Source organism: Chelonia mydas, chromosome 1 (genome assembly GCF_015237465.2).
Source record: "Chelonia mydas isolate rCheMyd1 chromosome 1, rCheMyd1.pri.v2, whole genome shotgun sequence".
Lineage (NCBI taxonomy): Eukaryota > Metazoa > Chordata > Testudines > Cheloniidae > Chelonia > Chelonia mydas.
Window position 1 is genome coordinate 10,310,329 of NC_057849.1, and position 24,582 is coordinate 10,334,910.

At 44.0% G+C, this 24,582-nt stretch overlaps 1 protein-coding gene across 1 annotated transcript in view; it reads right to left on the minus strand.

Moving 5' to 3' along the window:
- Positions 1-5,584: 5,584 nt before the first annotated feature.
- LOC114021340 (disintegrin and metalloproteinase domain-containing protein 9) overlaps positions 5,585-24,582 on the minus strand; it is a 105,775-nt gene continuing 86,777 nt past the window's right edge. Inside the window, exons 16-19 of the mRNA XM_043525839.1 lie at positions 19,210-19,393; positions 9,989-10,066; positions 7,572-7,683; positions 5,585-5,619 (exon numbers count right to left, since the gene is read on the minus strand). Of these exons, the coding sequence (XP_043381774.1) occupies positions 5,585-5,619; positions 7,572-7,683; positions 9,989-10,066; positions 19,210-19,393 (409 nt within the window). The remainder of the gene's footprint in view (positions 5,620-7,571; positions 7,684-9,988; positions 10,067-19,209; positions 19,394-24,582) is intronic.

Here is a 24,582-nt window from a genome sequence, read left to right on the forward strand (position 1 = left end):
AAACCCTTCCCTCTGAACTTTAGAGGCACTTCTTCCACTGCTCCATGATTTAGAAGTGAGTCCACTTCCTGCTATAAGAATGTCTTGTCATAGGGGTCCCCTGAATTGGAAAGAATGAATATGCCACTTCTGAAGGTGGAGATAGTTTGACAGATATCCCAGGCTGAACGATGGACTCTGCTCTTACCGGCACTGATGAAGCATACCAGTATCAGTGGTTGGTACTGTGGATGAAATTGTCACCACCAAAGACAGTAGTGATGATTTAGGCTGAGCACTCACCATTAGGTCGCTTGGTACTGAAAATGACTTGAGTGTTGAGAAGTTTGGTATCGAGTGGTCATCAGCCCCAGAGTCATGGTGCAGTTTGCATTCCAAGGAGACATTAAAGTTGGTATTGAAAGTCAGCAGCAGGGGAAGTATGGAACTCGATTTGATATGGTATCAGCATTGCTCAGCAACATGTCTCTGTGAGGCTGTCAGAGAGACCCGCTCTGGGCCGTGAACTTTCTTGAGAAAGGAGGTTGAGGCAGTCTGTCTTTTTCTATGAGGTCGTGATTCACGTGACCTAGACTTGTGCTCTCCAGTGCAGCAGTGTTCTCTTTTACCCCTTTCAGTTGACTTAGCTGCTTTTCTGGTCTCAGCAGACACCTTCTTAGTTGAGAGAGCCTGGGAGCTTGGAGTTAAGCTGGCGCTCACAGGAACACTGCAATGAAGGCTGCTCAAGCCTACCAGGGCCTTTCTTCTCCAGATCTGAGGGGCTGAAGAATAATGTAAGGCAAGCCTCTCTCACCATCTGTGTCTTTTTATAAACAGAATGGCAAACAAAACTTCTGTCAGGGATGTGCCCCTCCATGAGGCAAAAAAGACACCTTGAGTGTCCATCGTTCAGAGGAATGGCTGCATTGCAAGATGGGCAAGTCTTGACGCCAGGAGTCTTCGGTTCATTCACAAGGGCTGTATCTCGGTACCAGGTAAATCCCTAACTAAGAATTATTTTTTAAATATATACTAATGGACACTAACAAATACTAATACCATGCTAAGCTAACACTATACTAATTAACTAGTTATTTACAAAAACAGTTTTTGGGTCAAACAGTGTGCAAGAGATACAGATATAGCCAAGTGTTACATTTCACTGCAATGGGCGATAAGGAGTAACTGAGGGATGGTTGGGCCCCCTCCACTTTATGCCTTCTCGTGGGAATGTGTGAGGACGTGTAAGGTGCAGACACAGTCCCAAGGACACTGCGGGCCAAAATAATCTGAACTTGATTGTGTGGGACACATGCATTACAGAAGTGGACTATCTGTGGACTATCATTTGAAGAAGAACTGGGGATATGGGAATTTAGTGAGTTTACAAAAAAATTGGAAAGTAACACTCAGTTAAAAGGAATGGGTGACTCAACCCACATTGTGGGATATAGGCTTATAGTCAGATAGAGAAATGCTACATAAGTGAATAGAGAAAGTTCAAGGGCTTTGGGTAGGAACATAATTGGGGCCAATGTGCTACACAGAAAAAAAGAAGTGCATGACATTCTTACCCATACTCTTTTGCCTCTGGTGTCCATTTAGGGCCAGATTATGATACCCTTACTTATGCTGAATAGCACCATAACACTCCAAGATCCTATTGAAGGCAGTGGAGCCATTTCTGGAGTCAGGTATGTTACGATAATTGGTCTATAAATTTTACCTGCTTGGGAATTAAGCATGAAAAGAAGGCCAATTTATTTAAAATAAAGAATGTTATAAACAGGTACAAGGAAACCATACAGAGAGACTGAATTAGTCCAAACGATAAAGGCCTACTGATATGGTTCAATGACTGTGCTGAGATTGGATTTAATAAGCAAACATGAGAACGAAGTTGTCTGTGCCAAGTTTACGAAAACAGATTTAACTGTGAACAAAATAATGAGGGAATGAACCAGGGGGTCACCCAATGAAATTAATAGCCAATATGTTTAAAACAAACAAAAGGAAGTACTTTTTTACACAATGCATAGCAACCCATGGAACTTGTTGCCAGAGAAATATTGTGAAGGCCAAAAGTATAACTGGGTTCAAAAAGAAATAGATAAGTTCATGGAGGGTAGGTCCACCAGTGGCTACTAGCCAAGATGGTCAGGGATGCAATCCTATGGCTACACTACAGAGCACACAGCGGCGGAGCTGCACTGATGCAGTTGCACTGCTGCAGTGCTGCGACTGCAGATGTTCTAAGCTGACGGGAGAGAATTCTCCTGTTGACCTAATCACTCCAGCCCCCGTGAGCGGTGGTAGCTATGTTTGCAGGAGAAGCTCTCTCACCGACATAGCGCTGTCCACACCCGCACTTAGGTTGGTGTAACTTACATTGTTCGGGGGGTAGCTTATTCGTACCCCTCAACAACATAACTTATACTCATGTAAGCTGTAGTATGTACATAAACTGGGTGTCCCTAAGCTTCTGACTGCCAGAAGCTGGGAGTGGACGACAGGGGAAGGATCACTTGATGATTGCCCTCTTCTGTTCATTCCCTCTGAAGCATAGGCCACTGTCGGAAGACAGATTTGAGGCTAGATAGACCATTGGTCTGACGGCTGTTCTTATGTTCTTATCTCATCTTCCCTGACATCAAGACATAAGGAACAGACCAGACTGAATGATTGTCTTCCAGACAGGAAGGCCACCAGTCCTTGCTCTTGTGTAAGGAACTTCGTTTTTCATCTGTGAGACCTGAAAGTCACTATATCATCATGACATCCAGTCCTCAGCCCATAAGGGGGGATACCTAATTGTCAGCACCTCAGAGGCACAAAAGATCCTGTTCTGTCTTCCTTTTCTTTTTGTGTTACTTTCTACCCAACTATTTCATAGAATCATAGAATAGAATATCAGGGTTCGAAGGGACCTCAGGAGGCCATCTAGTCCAACCCCCTGCTCAGAGCAGGACCAATCCCCAACTAAATCATCCCAGCCAGGGCTTTGTCAAGCCTGACCTTAAAAACCTCTAAGGAAGGAGATTCTACCACCTCCCTAGGTAACGCATTCCAGTGTTTCACCACCCTCCTAGTGAAAAAGATTTTCCTAATATCAAACCTAAACCTCCCCCACTGCAACTTGAGACCATTACTCCTTGTTCTGTCATCAGCTACCACTGAGAACAATCTAGATCCATCTTCTTTGGAACCCCCTTTCAGGTAGTTGAAAGCAGCTATCAAATCCCCCCTCATTCTTCTCTTCCGCAGACTAAATCATCCCAGTTCCCTCAGCCGCTCCTCATAAGTCATGTGTTCCAGTCCTCTAATAATTTTTCTTGCCCTTCGCTGGACTCTTTCCAATTTTTCCACATCCTTCTTGTAGCGTGGGGCCCAAAACTGGACACAGTACTCCAGATGAGGCCTCACCAATGTCGAATAGAGGGGAATGATCACGTCTCTCGATCTACTGGCAATGCCCCTACATATACATCCCAAAATGCCATTGGCCTTCTTGGCAACAAGGGCACACTGTTGACTCATATCCAGCTTCTCGTCCACTGTAACCCCTAGCTCCTTTTCTGCAGAACTGCTGCCGAGCCATTCGGTCCCTAGTCTGTAGCGGTGCATGGGATTCTTCCATCCTAAGTGCAGGACTCTGCACTTGTCCTTGTTGAACCTCATCAGATTTCTTTTGGCCCAATCCTCTAATTTGTCTAGGGCCCTCTGTATCCTATCCCTACCCTCCAGCGTATCTACCTCTCCTGCCAGGTTAGTGTCATCTGCAAACTTGCTGAGGGTGCAATCCACACCATCCTCCAGATCATTTATGAAGATATTGAAAAAACTGGCCCAAGGACCGACCCTTGGGGCACTCCACTTGATACCGGCTGCCAACTAGACATGGAGCCATTGATCACGACCTGTTGAGCCCAACGATCTAGCCAACTTTCTATTCACCTTATAGTCCATTCATCCAGCCCATACTTCTTTAACTTGCTGGCAAGAATACAGTGGGAGACCATGTCAAAAGCTTTGCTAAAGTCAAGGAGCAACACGTCCACTGTTTTCCCCTCATCCACAGAGCCAGTTATCTCGTCATAGAAGGCAATTAGATTATTCAGGCATGACTTGCCCTTGGTGAATCCATGCTGACTGTTCCTGATCACTTTCCTCTCCTCTAAGTGCTTCAGAATTGATTCCTTGAGGACCTGCTCCATGATTTTTCCAGGGACTGAGGTAAGGCTGACTGGCCTGTAGTTCCCAGGATCCTCTTTCTTCCCTTTTTTAAAGATGGGCACTACATTAGCCTTTTTCCAGTCATCCAGGACTTCCCCCGATTGCCATGAGTTTTCAAAGATAACGGACAATGGCTCTGCAATCACATCCGCCAACTCCTTTAGCACTCTCGGATGCAGTGCATCCGGTCCCATAGACTTGTGCTCATCCAGCTTTTCTAAATAGTCCCAAACCACTTCTTTCTCCATATTTTTCCTGCTATCCTCTCTCTCACTTTTTTGGCTTTTCATCAGATCCTAAGATCAACAGAACTGCACACATCAGCACAGCGAGATGAGATAGCCCATCCATCCCCTGCCCTGTCTGAGCAGAAAAGACCCAACCAGATGATGTTCCTGACAGGAATGTGATTCAGGGACCAGTCAACAGATGTTGTGGCTGACCTGCCAGCCTAAAGCATCCATTTGTGACCGACCAGCCCACCCAAGTGTCCCCAGAACATCAACAAACACTATATTTCCGCCACCTTTTCTATCCTCTCTCTCTTCCACCTTGTGTTTGTCTGTCTGTTAAAAGCAGAAGTGAATACCCTTCATACATCAGGACTGAGAATAAAATTAACCCTTTCCTTTTCATCAAAGAAAGGCTGTTGGTAAAAATAAGACACTCTGAGATTTTGCCTCCAAAAAAAAGAAAGACTTTAATAGTATTTAATTGTTTGTACTGTGTAATCACTCAATTTCGGTTTCTATGTAAATGCTTGTTTTGATTTCTTGCTCTTTTTTGTGATTGATCAATAAACTTCCAACTTTAGAATGAATGCTTTTGGATGTTTGCCAAGAAACTGAGTAAACCAGGGTCTCTATGGACCCCCCTCCCCATGAACTTTTGTAATACTGTTTCAATGTTGGACAGTGAAAGAGTTTATAACACCTTTAACTCTTTTGGCCCTAGAGATCAGTACAACAGGTACTAATTGGTTTGACTAAGATATCTGAATCAGGCCTTCTAGGTTTTGTATAAATAATGACTTCCAGTTCTTTTCAAGGGCAGCCCCAAGTTGATCACATTGTTATAGTGCGGGCTGGAAGTGACAAAGATGTGGGTGACATCTGCCAGGTTTACATTAGAGTACAAGTTACAGCTTCCTGGCCTTAGATTAAAAAGGTATCACAATTCATCCACCCCACATCAAGAATTCAACAGCAGTGATGGGACCAGTAAAGCCTCAAGTCAGCAATCAGAAAAAGGGTGAACAAGCCTCACAGCTGAAGATGCAGACAACACTTGCATATTTGCCTAATATTTCCCTCCAACTAGCATGTCTTCCATTTTATATGAGTTACAGTTTGCTCTCATTCCAGTCCTTCTCTTAGTCAAACTCTGGGAAAGCAGACACCTCAGAATCTGCATCCACGAAGAAGACATTGTAGAGCTGAATCAGTCAGTACACAGATGAAAATGCAGTTCCTGAGGCCTAGTATGAGCTTTCAGACAGTTCCACAGAGTTTGTTTATACGCCACTTGTCTCGCATGTTCATGGTAAGTGAGAAGTACCAGTGTTAGTTAACAACAGTGAAACCCCTTCCCGTCCTGGTTTCAGACTGCTGTATTTGATAAATATCTGTTAATAACAATATCTAACTTATCCAAGTTCCAGGGAAAGCCTAGCCATTAAAAAGATAATAGTTCAGTGTGGAGAAAGAGATGTATCCCTGATATGTATTAACAGGAGAGTTTAGGATAAGATGGTAGGGGCAGAGAGTAAGGAGGTGATCCCACTTTATCTTTCAATCTTCTGGTGACTGCTTTTTCTGGTACACTCCCTTCAGATGTAAGTTATGTTCATATTGCACATCCAGTGAGTGCCTAGTTGGAGCAAGGTACATTACTTTACCACCTACCACGCATAGGCAGTTTCTGCCAGCATAAGTCACTGAGGAATGTGTCCTAGAAGTTTCTTTGGAAGATGCACCTGCTTTCACCAGTTCTAAATTTGACCCACTGATCAATTACTTAAAATTAATTAAAAAAAAACTAGATAAGTTCATGGAGGATAGATCCATCAATGGCTATTAGCCAGGATGGGCAGGAATTCAAAACCATGCTCTGCAGTGTCCCTAGCCTCTGTTTGCTAGAAGCTGGGAATGGGCAACAGGGGATGGACCACTTGATGATTCCCTGTTCTGTTCATTCCCTCTGAAGCACCTGGCATTGGCCACTGTTGGAAGACAGGATACTGGGTTAGATGGACCATTGGTCTGACCACTATGATTGTTCTTATGTTCTCCTCACCACATTCCTGTGAGGTATGGTTAAATATTATTTCTCTTTTAGAGATGAGAAAACAGAGCCACAGAGAGGACTTCCCATGGCTACAAAGGAGTTATTGTCAGGGCCAAGATGAGATCTCAGAAGTTCCTAGTTTCCAGGCCTGCTCTCACACCATTAGATTTCAACTCTTTCTCTAAAATGTTTGGAATGGTATTAACAAATATGGGAGGATTAAGCAATGGTGAGATGTAGTATGGTTAAATTATGGGAAAAGAATGAAAGGTGGGGTGTGTTGTTGTTGTTTTTAAGAACAGATGGAAAAATACAACCTTAAGAGAGAACAAAGGTCTCAGAGATAAAGAAAAAGAGTGATCAACTGGAAGAAGAGAAGATAAAAATTCCAGAAGCAGCAAGAGACAGACTGTGCAAGGGAAGACCCTAGCAGCCAAGAAAATCAGAACCTACAGAAAAGAAGGACATAAACAGAAAATATAAATATCAATCCATAGTGCTTTACTCAAGGACACAGCCAAGATCAATCCATCCAAAGCAGCTGCAAATCTGATGTTACTAATTTATATATGAGTAAATTACCAAATATAAGACTTTATCTAGTTAGAATCTGTTATTTAATTGATTATTGCTTAAATGGTGTTTTACAAAAGGTTTTTCAAATCTTTCACAAAGCAAATTTCCAAAACAAGATTCAACATGCTACATGTTATTATACTCAGAAGAACATGAAACATGTTGTTTCCCCTGGAGCAGATACCACGAAACCAAACTTAAGAACTCACTGGTTTGGAGGAGATTTGGTACAGATTGGAGGTCACTCGTTTGGCGTGTGAGAGCAATGTATGTAAGCTCCCCCATTCAGACTATATGTTTTAGAGTTTGCCAAGCCAAACTGGCAAGAGAAAGAAAGGTTACCCACTATACAAATATAACTCATGGAAGTGAAGTCTGGAGGCTCATCAGTGAAACAAATAAAAAGACTGGCAACAGCAGACGAACTGATGTTGATGTAACAGAAGATAGAGAAGAAAGTGAACTGTCTTGAGTGCTTAGTTTTTCACAGCACTTACCATTTGGAGTCGGAGGGGGCCCACTGTCAACACTTCCTCCAAATCCTTTGTATTTACAGTCTGGAGGGGCCCACCCAAAATCACAATGGCAGTTTCGGTTGCTATTGCACACCTGAAATAAAATAAATGTATAAATGGCATGAAACAATAAAATCTAATAGATAGCATTATTAAAGGGCTAATATATGAAAAATTGTAATTTTATTGAATCATGTTGAAAGCACACAGGAGAAAGATAGGTAGCAAGAAACCAACAGCAGAGTGCATATGGGAGAGTTGTTTTTTTCCTTCTCTCTGTACTATAAAAAGTAGAGACCTGCGTATTCTTATCTTGGAGGAGAATCTTTTACTGTCAGAGCCAGGTGAAGCTGGCTGTATTAACCTGTAGTTCTTGAACTCCACTTGTTGCCATTCCAGTGCTTCTGTTTCTATTTTTCCACTGCACCATCTGGTGCTAGGAATGCAGCTTGGAAAGCAGGAGTTGGCTCACTGACTGATTTAAAGTGGAGGAGGAGCCATGGGATTATAAGCAGGTTTTCTACTTCTAGGAGTAAACTGAGGTCAGAACACAATGCTAGTTGTTATCATTTAACATTTATTTTGCAGAAGTGCCTAAAGGAGACAAAGAAGGTTGGGACACCATTGTGCTAGGTGCTGTACGAATGTGTAATAAATGACAGTCCCTGCCCCAAAGAGTTTGGTTAGACCTTGGTTAAACTCAGGTTAATACTCAGTAGTATGGTGACCTCAGATCAGACCAGAAATCAGCCAGATGTTTTTTACACTGTAAAATTGGGTTTTAAGAAAGGATGATTCTTAGTGAAGGTACTACTAATGGTCCAGCTCAGAAGGGAGCATGCACATCCTGTCATACTATCATCTTGTTCTTGTTTCAGTTCCCTATTTGTGTGTGATTTAAATAGTAATCGCATCTGTGGTCTGCATGGGTCTCCTTATACTGCTGGACTTAAACTCCTGTGAACCTCAGGATGAAAAATGTCCAACTGCAGATGGGTAAGTAATGAAGTAACTGTGCACATTGCTTTTTAGTGGCTGACTGACAGAGGATATGCGATCCACTTCCATTATTAGCTGCTACAGGAGTTCTCCTATAGCTCAAGTGGTAGAGGCAGGTGAGGGCTTTTGGAGTCAAAGGATCAGGGTTCTGGTTCTGGTTCTAGTCCCAGCCCCCAGGGCCTTATAGCCATGTCTAGAAGGTATCCTATATAGTCTGTGCCATGCTGGGGCTTTGGGCAGTTTATCAGGAATCCAGGTTACTCCAGTTTCACAGAATTGATGACATTAAAAAATTGTTCATATTTATGTGTATCACTACAGCAAAGTATTTCATTGGCATTTGAGATTTTCTGTTCCTCAGTATCATTTATTCCAAAAGTATCTGAAATACCCACATTCATCTCTCCGTGATTCCGCCTAGACTTTTGGTGTGTACAGCTAAGCTATTACCTAGAGTAGACAAGCCTTTATCCTGCATAGCAAATTTCCTCTTTAAAATTAGCATGGGATGGGTTCAATCTTACTGTGGAGGGCAATTTTTATCTGAGGTTTTCCCATTCAACTGACACTCTAGAGGTGTTCAGTCTCTTCAGTAAGAAAGTCATAGAACAAGGGTTGCTGGTCATAGCACTGTCACAAAATACAGGATTTGTAAACATTCCTATGAAGTCATCTAGAAATGCCATGCCATTAAGAGCAAGGGAAGTTACGGTTCTATCATTTTCTTGTTGATGACGGAATGAAAGTTGTTGTGGAGAGAAAACAAGAGAGAATAAAGAAGAGGAGACATGGTTGTACGTGGATGGGAAGCCTGGTCAAAAGGAATAAAACTAATGAAATATTTTGCACATTCCATCTGAGGATCTCAGTGCACTTTAACTGAGGTTTGCAAACCTCACACCCCACTGTGAGGAATGTATTACTGTATCCAACAATAAACCATGGAGTCCTAGGGGACAGCAATGGCCCAAAATGCCTTTTATCACCTTCAGCTGGCCTGAAGATTATGACCTTTCCTATCTAAGGCAGACCTCAGCTCAGTTATCAATATCTCTGTCAGGGCCATGCTGGATGACTGTATTGTGCTCCATTTAGTGCTATTCTGGAGCCTTCATCTAGTGCTATGAGAATGTAACACCCGTGTTTCTTGTTCTGCACTGACTCCCTAGCTGATTGTAAGTGCAATGCATAGAAATAATTTATTATCTATAAAACCTATAAGGCATGAGACCTGACTGCTTTGGAGATCTTACTACATCATGTGTCATACACTGTAGTGGCTTTTCATCAGATGGAGCACAAGATATCTAATGTGAAACATAGCTGCTGAGAGAACTAATTCCAGTGTTTTATTTATTACATTTTAATATGCAAGGGATGTTCCAATCTTTGCTACTTACCCCTCTACCACTGCATTTTTTGTCATGACAGTCATAATTCAGAACTGTTATATTGACACATGTCCTGTTTATACATATCTGTAAAAGTTCACACATAAGTATACGTTAGATAGTGGAATGACAGTAGGAAAGCCTGTATTCTGACTGATTAATAGATGTGGAAACCACACCTAGGGTCAAAAAGAAAAATTAGTGGTAAATAATTGTTTTTTCAAAGTTTCACTGCATTCTTGGCACCAAAGCCGAGCCCTCCAGAAAGTAGCAAGCATAAAGGCTGTGAATGTGCTCATTTGCAGAATGGTGTTCCTTCCACTTCATCAGAATCTATATCAGAGATGCCGAAGAAGTGGGGAGGGTGGATCTATATAGACCGGGGTAGGCAACCTATGGCACATGTGCCAAAGGTGGCATATGAGCTGATTTTCAGTGGCACTCACACTGCCCGGGTCCTGGCCACTGGTCCCAGGGGCTCTGCATTCTAATTTAATTTTAAATGAAGCATCTTAAACATTTTAAAAACCTTATTTACTTTACATACAACAATAGTTTAGTTATATATTATAGACTTATCGAAAGAGATCTTCTAAAAATGTTAAAATGTATTAATGGCACGCGAAACCTTAAATTAGAGTGAATAAATGAAGACTCGGCATACCACTTCTGAAAGGTTGCCAACCCCTGATATAGACAGTCTACTCAAAGAATCAGTTTCTAGAAAATAACATTTCTCCTTTAAGTATTTTTAGTGTAAAACCTTGCACTATAGGTAGCTCTCTTGAAACATTACATTTAAATTTCTTATCTTTCTCTATTACCCTCTCAGTGCAGTTGGTCACATTTAATAATTTTTGGCCAGTATTTGCCTAGTTCAGTATTTCAAGCATTACTCAATAGGCGCAAACCTGTTATTCTATATCCTATGCCTTTTGCAAGATTAAGGTCAATTCCTGTTGGGGAGATTCTCTGTCGTGAAGCTGCTCCTTAGGTATATCATATTGACATCTAGGATTAAGTTTTGTACTTTATAAATCAATTGATCATTGAAGATTATATAGGAAGGTGAGAGCAAGGTGGTGAGCAGCTACTGGGTCAGATGGGGAATCAACCTGGACACTGAAATACTTAGGATAATGGTGGTAAACTGAGATGAGAAGAAAAAAGGTGAGCCAGGCATCAAAAAGATTGGTTACTTCCCTTACAGTAACTGTGATTCTTTGAGAAGTTCTGCACATGTGGATCCCACTCATGATTTCTGTGTGCCCCAGGACAGGAATTTGGAACATTTTAGCTAATAGTGTCCAGCAGGTATTGTGCTTGCACCCAGTATGCTCTCACACTCCCTCTCCTGATGGCATAAAGGGCCTGGCGACATCAACTGCCACGCAGTTCCTTTGCCACCCAGTCTGAATGTTTGAAGGAGGACTCACTATTATTGTACAATATCCTAATACAATCTGATATCCATTTTTAGAGTTTTTGTGATGAAATAGCCATCCCTTTGGATTTATTACTATAAACAACAAAAAGTTTTGAAGTCTTATTAATAGGTTTAGTTCTATCCAGGTAATATAACAATGATCTTCTCACATGTAAAGTATTTAATTTAGATTCAGCTGACAAGGAATGAGGTTTCTGGGGAAAAACCTGGTAAGTGAATAGACTGATTTATATGAAAGTCTGACAATACTTTTGGAATCAAAGACAGGTGAAGCCTCATAGTTATTCTAGCCATATCAAAAACTATGTTGGGAGTGTTTATCATGAAAGCTTGCAACTCACTTTCATTGACAATAGATGAACTGAATAATTGGATAAAGGTTCAAAAGTAGGTTCCATACGGGTGGAGAGACTGGGAGGCATGGAGGCTGGGATATCTGGCGGGCGGCTGCTCGGGCTCCCCGCTCAGGGCAGGGGGAGGGTCTGCCGTGGCTCTGCACAGCTGCCTGCCCAGCTCTTCCCATGGCTGGGCTGCGGCTCCGAGCCACCTCCCTGGCAGTAGCTGGGGCCAGGAGAGCCGTGCTGGCAGCTGGGGGGAGCCTGACTCTCTCCACCTGCCCTGGGTGGGTGGAGATGCTGGAGGGGCGGGGATATGGGCGGAGGGGCTGGGACATTTGACGGGGGGCTCAGAGGCAGGGGCAATTGGTGGGGGGCTGCTCAGGCCCCCCACCCAGGACAGGAGGAAGGTGCGCTGCGGTTCCCCACAGCTGCCAGCGTGGCTCTCCCTTACCCGGCTCCGTCCGGGGAGGGTGGTGGCTTGAAGCCGCAGCCCGGCTATGGTAAGAGCTGGGCAGACAGCTGTGGGGAGCTGCAACAGACCCTCCACCTGCCTTGGGCGTGGAGCCCAAGCAGCCCCCAGGCAGCTCCCCAGGTCTCCCCCTCCCCCTGGCCAGGCCAGCGTGGAGCCCAGCTGGGGAGCCTTGGGGAGCGGTGGAGGACCCTTCGCCTGCCCGCAATGCGGGCGGGGGTGGGGGGCTGAGACAGCCCCGACTGTGTCCCCGCCCGCCAGGCTTACCGCCTGGCTGAGGGCAGGTGGAGGGTCTGTGACTCCACGCAGGCTCCCCACAGCTGCCCACATGGCTGTCCCCAACCGGGCTCCAGCAGGGGGGATGCCTTGGGGCCTCAGCCTGGCCCCCAGTGTAGAGCCCTGCAAACCCACAGATATCTGCGGATATCCGCGGATATTTTTTGTGGATACGAATCGGATGTGGATACACATTTGTGTATCCACGTAGGGCTCTAGGCAGTGCTCACACCTTGTGCCATAGCCCCCTCCCCTCGCTAGATGAAGTGGCACTGCCCCCCCACTCAGTTTCTTCACCCTGAACATCCATGAGATGAGATTCCAGTGCAGAGAGTACAGAGGGTGGATCATGGAATATACTCTGCATCACATCTTGAAGAATCACAGTTACAGTAAATAACCATTTCTTCGTCTTGCAAAAGATGCAGCCATGTATTCCATTTGCTGTAATTCACAAGCTGTACCCCTCCCAGGAGGAGGGCCTTGGAGTCTACCTAAACAAGAATTGCAGGACCACCCTTATGAATCTTGCATCCGCCGTGGAAGATGTGGTAATGGCATTATGGTTCGTAAATGTATGTATGTATGTATTACCACGTAACAGCCTTGCAAATATCTAATATGGAAATGTCACTGAGGATTGCTACAGACATTACTTATGCTCTTGTTGAATGAGCTCGCACCCACTGAGGTGGTATAGCCAAAGCTATTTCATCTGTAGTCTTGACACAAGATATTATCCATTTAGAGATGGTCTGTGAAGAGAACACTTGACTCTTCATGCGATCTGCATATGACACAAACAGGTGAGGAAAAGCATGAAATGGTTTAGTCCTATCCAAATAGAAGGCTAGGCATTGCCTGACATCTAATGTTTGGAGACGCTGCTCCTCCAGAGATGAATGTGGCTTATGAAAGAATACAGGGAAGTATACTGCCTGGTCCAAGTGAAACTGAGAGGCCACTTTAGACAAACATTTTTGGTATGGTTGTAAAGTCACCTTGTCTTTGGAGAATCTTCTATAAGGAAACTTTGCCATCAGAGCCTGTTCCTTACACCCTATCTTTGCAGATGTTATTGGAACCAGGAAAACAGTTTTCCAACAGAAGAGTGGAAAGGGACAAGATGCTGGGGGCTCAAAAGGAGGCCCCATTGAATCATAGAATCATAGAATCATAGAATATCAGGGTTGGAAGGGACCCCAGAAGGTCATCTAGTCCAACCCCCTGCTCAAAGCAGGACCAAGTCCCAGTTAAATCATCCCAGCCAGGGCTTTGTCAAGCCTGACCTTAAAAACCTGTAAGGAAGGAGATTCTACCACCTCCCTAGGTAACGCATTCCAGTGTTTCACCACCCTCTTAGTGAAAAAGTTTTTCCTAATATCCAATCTAAACCTCCCCCATTGCAACTTGAGACCATTACTCCTCGTTCTGTCATCTGCTACCATTGAGAACAGTCTAGAGCCATCCTCTTTGGAACCCCCTTTCAGGTAGTTGAAAGCAGCTATCAAATCCCCCCTCATTCTTCTCTTCTGCAGACTAAACAATCCCAGCTCCCTCAGCCTCTCCTCAGAAGTCATGTGCTCTAGACCCCTAATCATTTTTGTTGCCCTTCGCTGGACTCTTTCCAATTTATCCACATCCTTCTTGTAGTGTGGGGCCCAAAACTGGACACAGTACTCCAGATGAGGCCTCACCAGTGTCGAATAGAGGGGAACGATCACGTCCCTCGATCTGCTCGCTATGCCCCTACTTATACATCCCAAAATGCCATTGGCCTTCTTGGCAACAAGGGCACACTGCTGACTCATATCCAGCTTCTCGTCCACTGTCACCCCTAGGTCCTTTTCCGCAGAACTGCTGCCTAGCCATTCGGTCCCTAGTCTGTAGCGGTGCAGACTATGGCTATTTAAAGGTCACACAGAGGAACCAGCTCTTGGACTGGCAGATGTAGGTGAAGAAGCCCTTTTAAGAACCTTGCTATCATGGGATTGGAGAAGATTGATCTTCCCTTGCTAGGGGGATGAAATACCAGTATAGCTGCCAAATGCACTTTGAATAAACTAAGCTCAAGTCCAAAAGACTGAAGGTGCAGCAGGTATTCCAATATGTCCTGGATAGAAGACAGTATTGGTTGAATTCCATGGGCCAATGACCACACAGAAAACAGCTTCTCTTTTGCCATCTTACTCAGAGATGCAGCCACACGCAGTAACAGGTCCTGGTATGCCTTGAAATCCTCTGGTACCAAAGGGGAGGAACATCCCAGCACCACAGAACCATCCAGGGGTGAGGATGAGGCAGTTAAGTGTGCCTGAGCTGGATCCTGCTCCAGGGCTGATTGGCCCAGGCAGGACAACTCTGGAGGCTCCCTGAGGGGAAGCCTCACCAGTACCTGCAGATGTGGTGAACTGACAGTCACTGCCATAGATGTAGTCAGTGGTCTTGGCCTTGAGCAGGACGAGGAGCGGGTCTCTGCAACTGAGGAGTGTCCCATGGATTTTGTGGAGATTACTAGTATGCATAGGGCATTGGTGGCCCATAGGTGCCAGGGCAGGGGCCTCCATCAGATAACGAGATGTGTGCCAATCCTGGTACCCATAGTGTTCCATGAACAGCTCTCAATCAGGTGATGGGAAGAAAGAAAGAGAAAGGTCCTGACTCAATTATCGAGTGGTCCTGGGCCATAATGGTGAGCCAACCCTGAGGGTGTGAGTAGCTGGTCCCACTCATCCATAGCCCAGAATGACAAGGGGGCTGGTACCGACAGTGGAAATGGCACTGGCATCACTGAGTATGCCTTTGTTGCTTCCAGTGCAGGGAGTGGGGTTGACACCAGAGTCAGCATTGGTACTGAAGTAACCAATGATACCAAAGTTGAAGGCAGTGACTGCCAACATGGCAACACTTGCGGTGCCAGCCATAGGGGGTACCAAAGTTCCTAGTGCCATGGAGATCCTTGTGCTGGGTCTGGTACTGGCCCCATTTCCACTGAGTTTGGAAGGGAAGCATTTGGGTGCAGCACTGACAGACTCTTAAGTTCAGTGGCCTGGCCAGCCAATAGGGTTATAAAGGAGACAGCCCTGGCAAAGTTCTGGACCAACGGAGAGGTGAGGACAGAAAGGCAGAGGAGGTCCGCTACTGCCTGATATGTTGCCGGCATGGAAGTAGCTGGAGCCACTGTTGCCCTCATTGGTATCGGACTCAGTGGATGCCTCAGGGCTGGAACCAGGGTTAATAGTACAGGGTCTCTGACCTTCCTGGTTGACAGGACATGCTCCATGCCGTGCACCAGGATTCATTGCTTCTTCTGGGGGAGGGAGATAAGTCCTGAATGACCGAGGCCACTCCATGTCCCGTCTTACATGACCTTTTCCTCAGTGCACTTGATGGGGTACTACTCCTCTGCCTCCTCAAAGAGGTGCCAGCTCCAGGATGCGAAGTGGCAGCATTCTCTGCACTAGGGGGCAACCTCTGAGCTGATGAGATCCTCTGTGCCAAAGCAGGCTGCCTGGCTTCTTCGAGCAGGTGCTGCTTCAGATGAAGATACCTCACCACTTGAGTCTATTTCGTGAACGATCTGCAAATTGAACACTACTCCTTGACATTGGCTTCACCTAGACACAGCAAACACTCCACGTGGGGATCGTTCCCAAAACAACAGACAATGTTTAAATCCTGGTGAGGGCAACACCAGGGAAAACTTCAACAACAACTACCTAACACTAAATCTAAGTAACTATACTCGGGGTACTAATTAACGATATACAATTAGAGAACAAAGTCACTAAATAGAAGAAGGTGAAATAAAAACCACATAGAGCTCTGACTCCAGCTACGGGCAATAAGAAGGAACTAAGGGAGGCTCGGGGCAGCACTGCCTGATATAGCCAGTGCAGGGGCTATGGCCATGAGATTATTGGTGAGTCAGGCTCTGTAGTAATCCTGAGATCTAGTGAGGACACAGAGAGGTGTCAAGAAATTACTTGTAAGGGACATCAGTGCTGAGGAAGCCAGTGCCACATCCCTCCATATTGAAGATTCCACAGAGGCTGAAACAGTCAGTGGTGAGTGGGATTTATTTAGTAATGGCAGTGCCAATATAGATGGCACTGGGATGACCATGCTGAACGCCCTGGAGCTGTGAGGGATAGTGCCAACAACTCTGGTGTCATGGTGGAGTGTAACAAGTGCATCTGTGCCCTCCTATCCCCTCAAGCCTTCGGTACCAGCTAAGAAGATTTCTGGGATGGTTCTTTATGGTGATGCAACAGTGACAGCTCTGACCCTGCTTCTTCCCATGCCAACTCCAACAGCACCATTAAAAAACATTTCCTCCTACCCAGCACTGGAGACAGAGAATGTGAAGAGAAGCTGACTTGGAGTCCAGCTCTCTCAGTCCTTGGACAGCAGGGATCCCTAACTGACCTGAAGGATTTTGTAGAGTCTCTTTTGGTTTCTTTGCTCCTCCTGAGCTTGGTGTCATGTCTCTGGTAACATGCCTCTGTTCAGAATCCACCATAAACCTCATGCATTTTCCATGAGGAAAATGTTTATTCTAGTTTGTCTCTCCTTCCGTGTATATTTCTTAATAATTTGCATATTGAACACTTAGCAATGATGGGCTCTTCATCCAAACAGTAGAGATACGTGTCATGGGTCTCTGTCAGAGGAATATCCCCTCTCCCCCAGACACTCCTCAACAAGGGGGGCATGATTTAAAGCCAGGAAATCTGTTAGACCTGCAATAGAGGTCTCCCTATTGGATGGGGAGCAAGCAGATACCGGAGACAGTGTTGGTATATAATACTTTAAATGCTCTTTATTGATTATAAAACAAACCTTACTCCACATTCACACCCCAAACATACTATACCAGAGTCCAAAGATCAGAATGGTCCTGATGGCTAGTCGACATTCCTTCCATCAGGATAAGATCATAAGATGCGGGGAGCCGGCGAAAACCACATCTATATCCAGATGGGGCTCTAGATCAATAAATGACTGATTTGCAGAAGTCATAGGCAAACATTTATAGTCCATTCTGTCGTGACATCGGTTCTTTGCCTTTGTTTACTAGGCCTTCCACCCACACAATTCCAAAGAGACAATCCTGGCCGGGCCGCCATGATCCAAGATGTGCCACTTCCTCCAGTTCTAGTACAATTTTATATTAGTCCAGTTGGTGTTATTTCATTTTCTGATGATTTCCTGTATTTTTCTCGGAACATAAGATTGTTTTTGCACAAATAGTTCTAATAGTCCTTGACCTTAAATTCTTGTTTCGGTTGCGAACTTGCAACGCACGTATTCATGTCAAGCATGCATCATTCATATCAGGCCGCAATGACCTATAACATTCTACATTGTGATGAATATATATATATCCCAACAAATCTAGGCTCAGCCATCATTCCCAGATACAGTCTATGCTCTATTATTTTTTATTTCTTTTTTTTAAAATATATTTTACTGCCAATGGGCTAAATGAAACATTAACAACTACAGGAAACTAAACAAACTACAAACTTCTACTCTAACTGCAAAGTAACAAAGTACAGTAGGGACACAATGTTATTCCAACTTTCTGTCTAAGCAGTGGGAAGGAACGGAGTGGCACTTGGGAGGGGGAGCACGAAGGTGTATCTGGTACATTCTGAACTCCTGTGATGGGGCACACAAGCACCTTTAGTGGGATCCAATTTTGCAGTAACTCAAAGAAGAATGCAGACTTCCTTTTATGCTGTTGGGGAAAAGATACCAATACAGGAATTAAAGAAGTTGTACAGAAATGATGTTGTTTATAAATTTCCTGGGCCTTTTTGCATTTTTAAAGACAAACTTTAAAGCATTTAAAAACCACAGCTGAGAAAGTGAGTATTATGCACCTAGTAGACTAGATTGTACAGTCATTCTCAGATATCAAAATAAAAATATAGTCACAGAAAAACAGATAAGTAGCTAGATAAACTCCTGTACACTCACCCAATGGAAGAATGAAATGGGCCCAATCATCCCATCAGTCACAAGCATGTAACTGCTGGGACAAATACCCTCCCGGTTTTTAAGCACTATTTTAACATTTGAGGATTTTGCTTCTAGATTAATATTGCAAACCCAGACAGGTACCCAGGCAGAGCAGGCTTAGCTCAAGCCTAACTGTTCTCAGAGCATGTTGCAAGATACACCTTTTTGTACAAGCCTTCTTCCTGGAACATTAGCATGTGTCTTTTTAGTCCTGTGCTGGCATATACAGAGAAAATGAAGATGGATTTAGACAGTTTAGCACATTCAGGAGAGTAGGAGACATCTAGAGTCAGATTTTTAAAGGTATTTAGGTGCCCAAAGATAAAGATAGGTAGCTAGTGGGATTTTCTAAAGTGCCTAAGCACCTAACTTCAACTGAAATGGGAATTAGGCACCTAGGAGCATTGGAAAAATCTGACTCTTATCATCTCTCCACATACCCCACAAAAGGGAAGAATATCTGTTGCCACTAATCACTCATGTCTTTTGAAGGATTAAGAAGGGGGTACCTACTGGTCTGCCTCAGCCACCTGTGGAGAACAGGTTGTCCTCAGAAGTGTCTTAGAAGTTTTTCAGGTAAGGGGAGGGAAGGAAACTTGGAGAGGGGAACAAGAGTTCAAGTCCTCCTCTGTATTTCATCCGTTCACAAATCTAACTGTACTTACTACAGTACCTTGTTATCACCACATGCTGTGCCATCTCTCACCAATCCAATGTCTACTACCTCCATCCCAGCACTAAATTCTGTACCCCAACACAAAACATTGCCAACTGGAGTCTGAACTATGGACCCACGATAATTGCTTTGAGGTATTTTTTTAACATTAACACACTGCAGTCTTCCGCACAAGACATCTCTGAAAGAAAAACAACAAGAACAATTGCTTCAAGATTTATACAGACATTTGAAGAATTCTGTATGGGAGTTGTGGTGTATCTTACCATGGAAGATTCAGAATCACTCCCCATAAGACCTTCCCTACATCCTCTGTGCCTTGATAATCCCACTAATAGCCCAGCCTATGATTACTGACCTTTCTGCCATGGAGGATTGTGTCCAGTTCAATCAGGAGCTCATCAATATGGTTGCAGTTGGTAAAGAGGTGAGAGCAGAACAATGTGGGTTGCTGCCTCTGCCTCCTAGGCTGAGAGCAATGGGGAGGGGTGTGCACTGCTGGCCTGATGCTCAGGAATAAAGAACTGAACTAAAGACCTGAATTTGGAACCTAGTCTATAAGCCTACTGTTCTACTCCAAGCCCTACTACCATTCTCTGTAAAGTGCTCTGGTATGTATGAATGAAAGTAAAGTGATTTACCTGACAATACCTGAATTTCTTTGAGATGTATTGTATATATATATATATTCTACTCTTTTGCACATGAGCCACATGCACTCAAAATTGAAGTCTTTTGTCCAGCAGTAGTGTCTGGTGGGCCTTCCATAAACCCTGAGTGTCCTTGTGCTCGCATACCAAGGGCACAAAGGATGCAGCGGCTCCCAGTGAATTCCTTTGCCACTGCAGAATCTAGAGCTCTATACTAATAGATAAGATGGGCCATGAAATATATATATTTATAAATATATATTAAATAAATATATATATATGGACAACACATTTAGAAGAACTGCAGTTACTCCAGTTCTTTCTTTTTAAGGGCTTTTCCATATATATATTCCACTTTTGGTGACTCACAAGCAGTAACCCGAGCTAAGTAGGTAGAAAAGACACATCTGACCTTGATGTTTCTACGATGGAATACTGATTTGTAAAAGTATGGATTGAACCCACCTAGCTGCCTGAAAGGGGTATGCTTTGTAAGAAAGCTACAGTAGTATGAACCAGAATCCATCCTGGGGCAAATAAGATCTAGCTGTGTTAGAGTCTGTTACTGCAGCTATGTATTCTATTCTTTGCACCAGTGTTAATCTAGACTTTTCCTTGTTGGCTCTCAGGCGGACAGCAAGGAAGAAATGAAGAATCAGTTGGATGGTGGATTCCACCTACTGTGGTGACTTTCCCTGAACAAGCCAATAGTCCAGATAAATTACATTATTATACCCTATCTTCTTAGGTAGGACAACTGCTAGAAGCTTGGTAAACACTACTGGCCTTGAATAGATACCAAAAGAGAGGGTCCTCTGAGACTCATAGGGATTCTATCCAAGCTACAGGCTTAAACACTTCCTGTGCACTGGATGTATTGCAGTGTGAAAGTGTGCGTCTTCCACATTAAGAGTTGCAAACCAGTTTTGCGGATCTAGTGATGGAACCGTGGATGCCAGGATTACCGTTCTGAATCTGAAGTGATGGACGAAGGTATTGAGCCTCCTCGAATCCAGAACGACGTGCCAATCTCCCTTCTTCAGGGTTATGAAATTATTGGAATAAAACCTTTCCCTCTGATATTGAGGCTGAGCCTTTTTTATTACTCCGAGAGACAGAAGTGAGAGCTCTCCCCAGTGCAACAGCCGCCTCCCATGAGATGGGTCCCTGAAGAGGGAACTGGAAAGGTGGGGAGAGAATAAGAGCAGTATGGAACTGAATGAATTATCCAGATGAGATTATTTCTAGGACCCAGCAGCCTGTTGGTAAGTTCCATGCATCATGGAAAAAGCAGAGATGCTTCCAAAGTGGGAGGGGAAGAAGGGTCTAGATCCTGTGAACAGACTGTAGTGCAACTCTTGATCAACCCATCACAATGGTTGCTTGGGTGCAGATGTAGACTCAGTTGACACTGTGTCTTGAGACAGGTCTCCTCTTTTGACAGCATTGCCCCTTTCAAAGAGGCTCTGAAGTTCTTTGGTGGAAGAAAGTGCTGGGCAAATGTCTTTGTCTTGATGAATTGCAGGGTCTTCCTTATTTCTCTTTGGGGAAGAGTGTAGATCCAAAAAGAGCAAAGAGTGGCTTGGGAGTCCTTCAGGAAGTGAAAGACATCAGCAGTCTATGTACTAAAATGTTCTGGACTGTCCAAAAGAAAGATCTTCCATGGTTCACTGGGTCTTTTGAGGAAATCTAGAACCCTAGAGCCAAGATATCCTCTTCATTAACACTGAAGTTACCGTAGGTCAGGGTATGGTGTCAGCAGCATCCAGAGCTTCCTAGAGAGATGTTCTTGCAATTAATTGGTTCTGTGAAATTGATGCTTTAAACTCTTCTGATACCTTGAGGCAAATTTTTTATGAAGTGAGAGAATTTATTATAATTCAGAAAATTATAATAGGCACATAATGCCTAATAATTTGAAATTCTAAACTGAAGGCTTGCTGATGAATAACTTTAACATCCAAATAAATCAAGATGTTTTGGTATTTTTCTTTTGTTTTCATTTTTTGTTGTCTGTTTTCCTCACTGGCAGCAACCAGCACCACCAAGCCTGTTACCAAGTGTGTGTAAAAATATTTTTGTTAGGTTTTGTCTCTGGCCAGGAGGGATTTTATAGCACTGTATACAGAAAGGTAGTTACCCTTCCCTTTATATTTATGACAAGGGAACAGGAAGATATGGCTATAAGCAAAGCTAATTTACTGGTCTGAGGCAGCTCCCGCTCAGAAATTTCCTCTGAACGTTCAGGTTGATGTACTGCTAGTTGAGAAACTGCAGTTTCCTGATAAGTAGCTGTCAAGGATGAATCCCAACTCTGGCACTTCGAGTGCAGAAGTTGGGGGCCCACAAGGATTTTAAAAATTAATACTGGTCACTCCAGGCTGGTATTAAACTCCTACGGTCACAGCTTCTCTCTGACCTTGGATAGGTACATGCTGCCACCACCCAAGTGCGAACCCCCCGACCTTTTGAGAACCCAGGAAGGAACACTTGGGAATTCCTTCCTGTGGTGCACCCTCAAGCCCTTTCACCCCCCTTCCCAGGAAGAGCTGAGAAAAATACAAAGGAAATCAGCTATTGCCACCAGCTAATTAAACAACATATGCACAAACCTTATAGGGACACAAAAATCCAATTCTGTTCTTAAAAAAGGTAAATTTTATTAAACCCAAAAAGAAAGGAAATTCATTTGGAACTTAGGCTTTTTGCTAGATCTTAAAAGAAACAATTACAAAAATCAAGCATCAAGATAGCTCTCTTGAGGTTCAGCTTAAAGGTTACAAGCAAAACAAAAGCATCTGGGGTTAGCACAGAGGTGTCACAAGCCAATAAGAAATAAAAGAAATAACCCTAATCGCGTCTTCCTAGACATTCCCTGATTACTTATATATTTGGGGTTTCAGATAAGTAAGTTGAGGTATGATCTGATACTTTTTCATACCTGATTTTAAAGCTTTTTACAGCATAGCTCCAAGCCCTTTCCTGCTCTGTCCCCTCTCTCTGGGGGAGGGGGAGGAGGAGCGGAGGGGAGGGGAGGGATAAAGGGAAGTTTTTTCTCCCAATTTTAAAAAGTTCTAGCCCTCCCATTGGCTCTTTTGGTCAGGTGCCCACTCCCTTTCTTTTACCCAGCCAGGGAGACTTTTTAACCCTTTACAGGTAAAGCAAGCAGATAACAGCCATCAAGAGGGACTTTATAGCTAACTGGCTGGCTGGGTGTCCATAAAAGGCAGAAAGAAAAGGAGTACTTGTGGCACCTTAGAGACTAACCAATTTATTTGAGCATAAGCTTTCGTGAGCTACAGCTCACTTCATCGGATGCATACTGTGGAAACTGCAGAAGACATTATATACACAGAGACCATGAAACAATACCTCCTCCCACCACACTCTCCTGCTGGTAATAGCTTATCTAAAGTGATCACTCTCCTTACAATGTGTATGATAATCAAGTTGGGCCATTTCCAGCAGCTACGCCCCTTCATTTATCACAGTAGCAAAGAAGGACTTAATCCTCGGAGGTGATTTAAAAGTGTGATGTCTCAAATGATAAGGACCCCAGGTGTTCCAATAAGGGTGTGTTGGGATGTTGTAGGGGGAGGGGCCCGGGGGTCATGGAACAGGATACCAGGGCATATGTCTACCCTCATACTCCCTAAAAGAACAAGATCTAAATGAATCCCTCAATTTCCAACCTAGTTAATTCACATGAAGAGGCCTTAGGGGAATAACGAATGGATCCCCTGTCTATTATGTTGTGACTCAGAAGACAAAGACAATAAACATTCCAAGTCTAGGGGAGGGGCTGCCAAAGCTGACGTACTAGGCTGAAAGATAAGTCTAGGGAGCTTGTTCTGAGGAGACACCCAGTGCCAGTGTGACAGTGGGCATTGGTACTGTTGAAGGAATGTTATTTCTTGCAGGCAGTAAAGGAGATTCAGGCTTCTCTGACACTCATAAATCCCCTGGTACCACCTACTTTCTTGGTACCGACCAGAATGGGGCTGCAAAAAAAAAATCACACTTGATGGTGCCGATATGGTAAGTAACCGAAAAAAATCAGTATCAATATAAGCACTATCAAAGTGTTCATTACCAACGATGCTCTACCATGACAGCCATCGTTGGAGTGCTCGGTGCTGAAGTAGCCATTTATTTAGTATGTCATTGCAGTACTGGGATTCTGGTACCATGCTCTCTCAGAGGTACTGCAGTACTTTAAGACAGTGGAATCTCATTGGAACAGGAGCTATGGGGTGACTTGGACCTCTTCTTAATATAGGTTTATGTAGGTGATCTCCCTCTTTACCTGAGGAGTGATGCTCCTTTCCCTCTAAAGATTTAGTTCTGCTGGTCCTAGCACATCTGAAGCTGAAGCCTTGAAAGACAGGGCCCAGGAGCGAACAGATCCTGAATTCACAGGGACGCACCTGAGGTGGATTTTGAGGACTTTACACATACCTGGATCTAAAGCCGGTTGCATAGAGCAGTCTAACAAAAGCAGCCAGTACACTGCTGGCCGAGAGATCCTGATCTTGAGCACATGGGACACGTGCACACCAAGAGTGGAACATGTATAACCTGTTCTTCAAAACCTCCAATGATGGAGATTCCACAACCTCCTTAGGCAATTTATTCCAGTGCTTAACCACCCTGACGGTTAGGAAGTTTTTCCTAATGTCCAACCTAAACCTCCCTTGCTGCAATTTAAGCCCATTGCTTC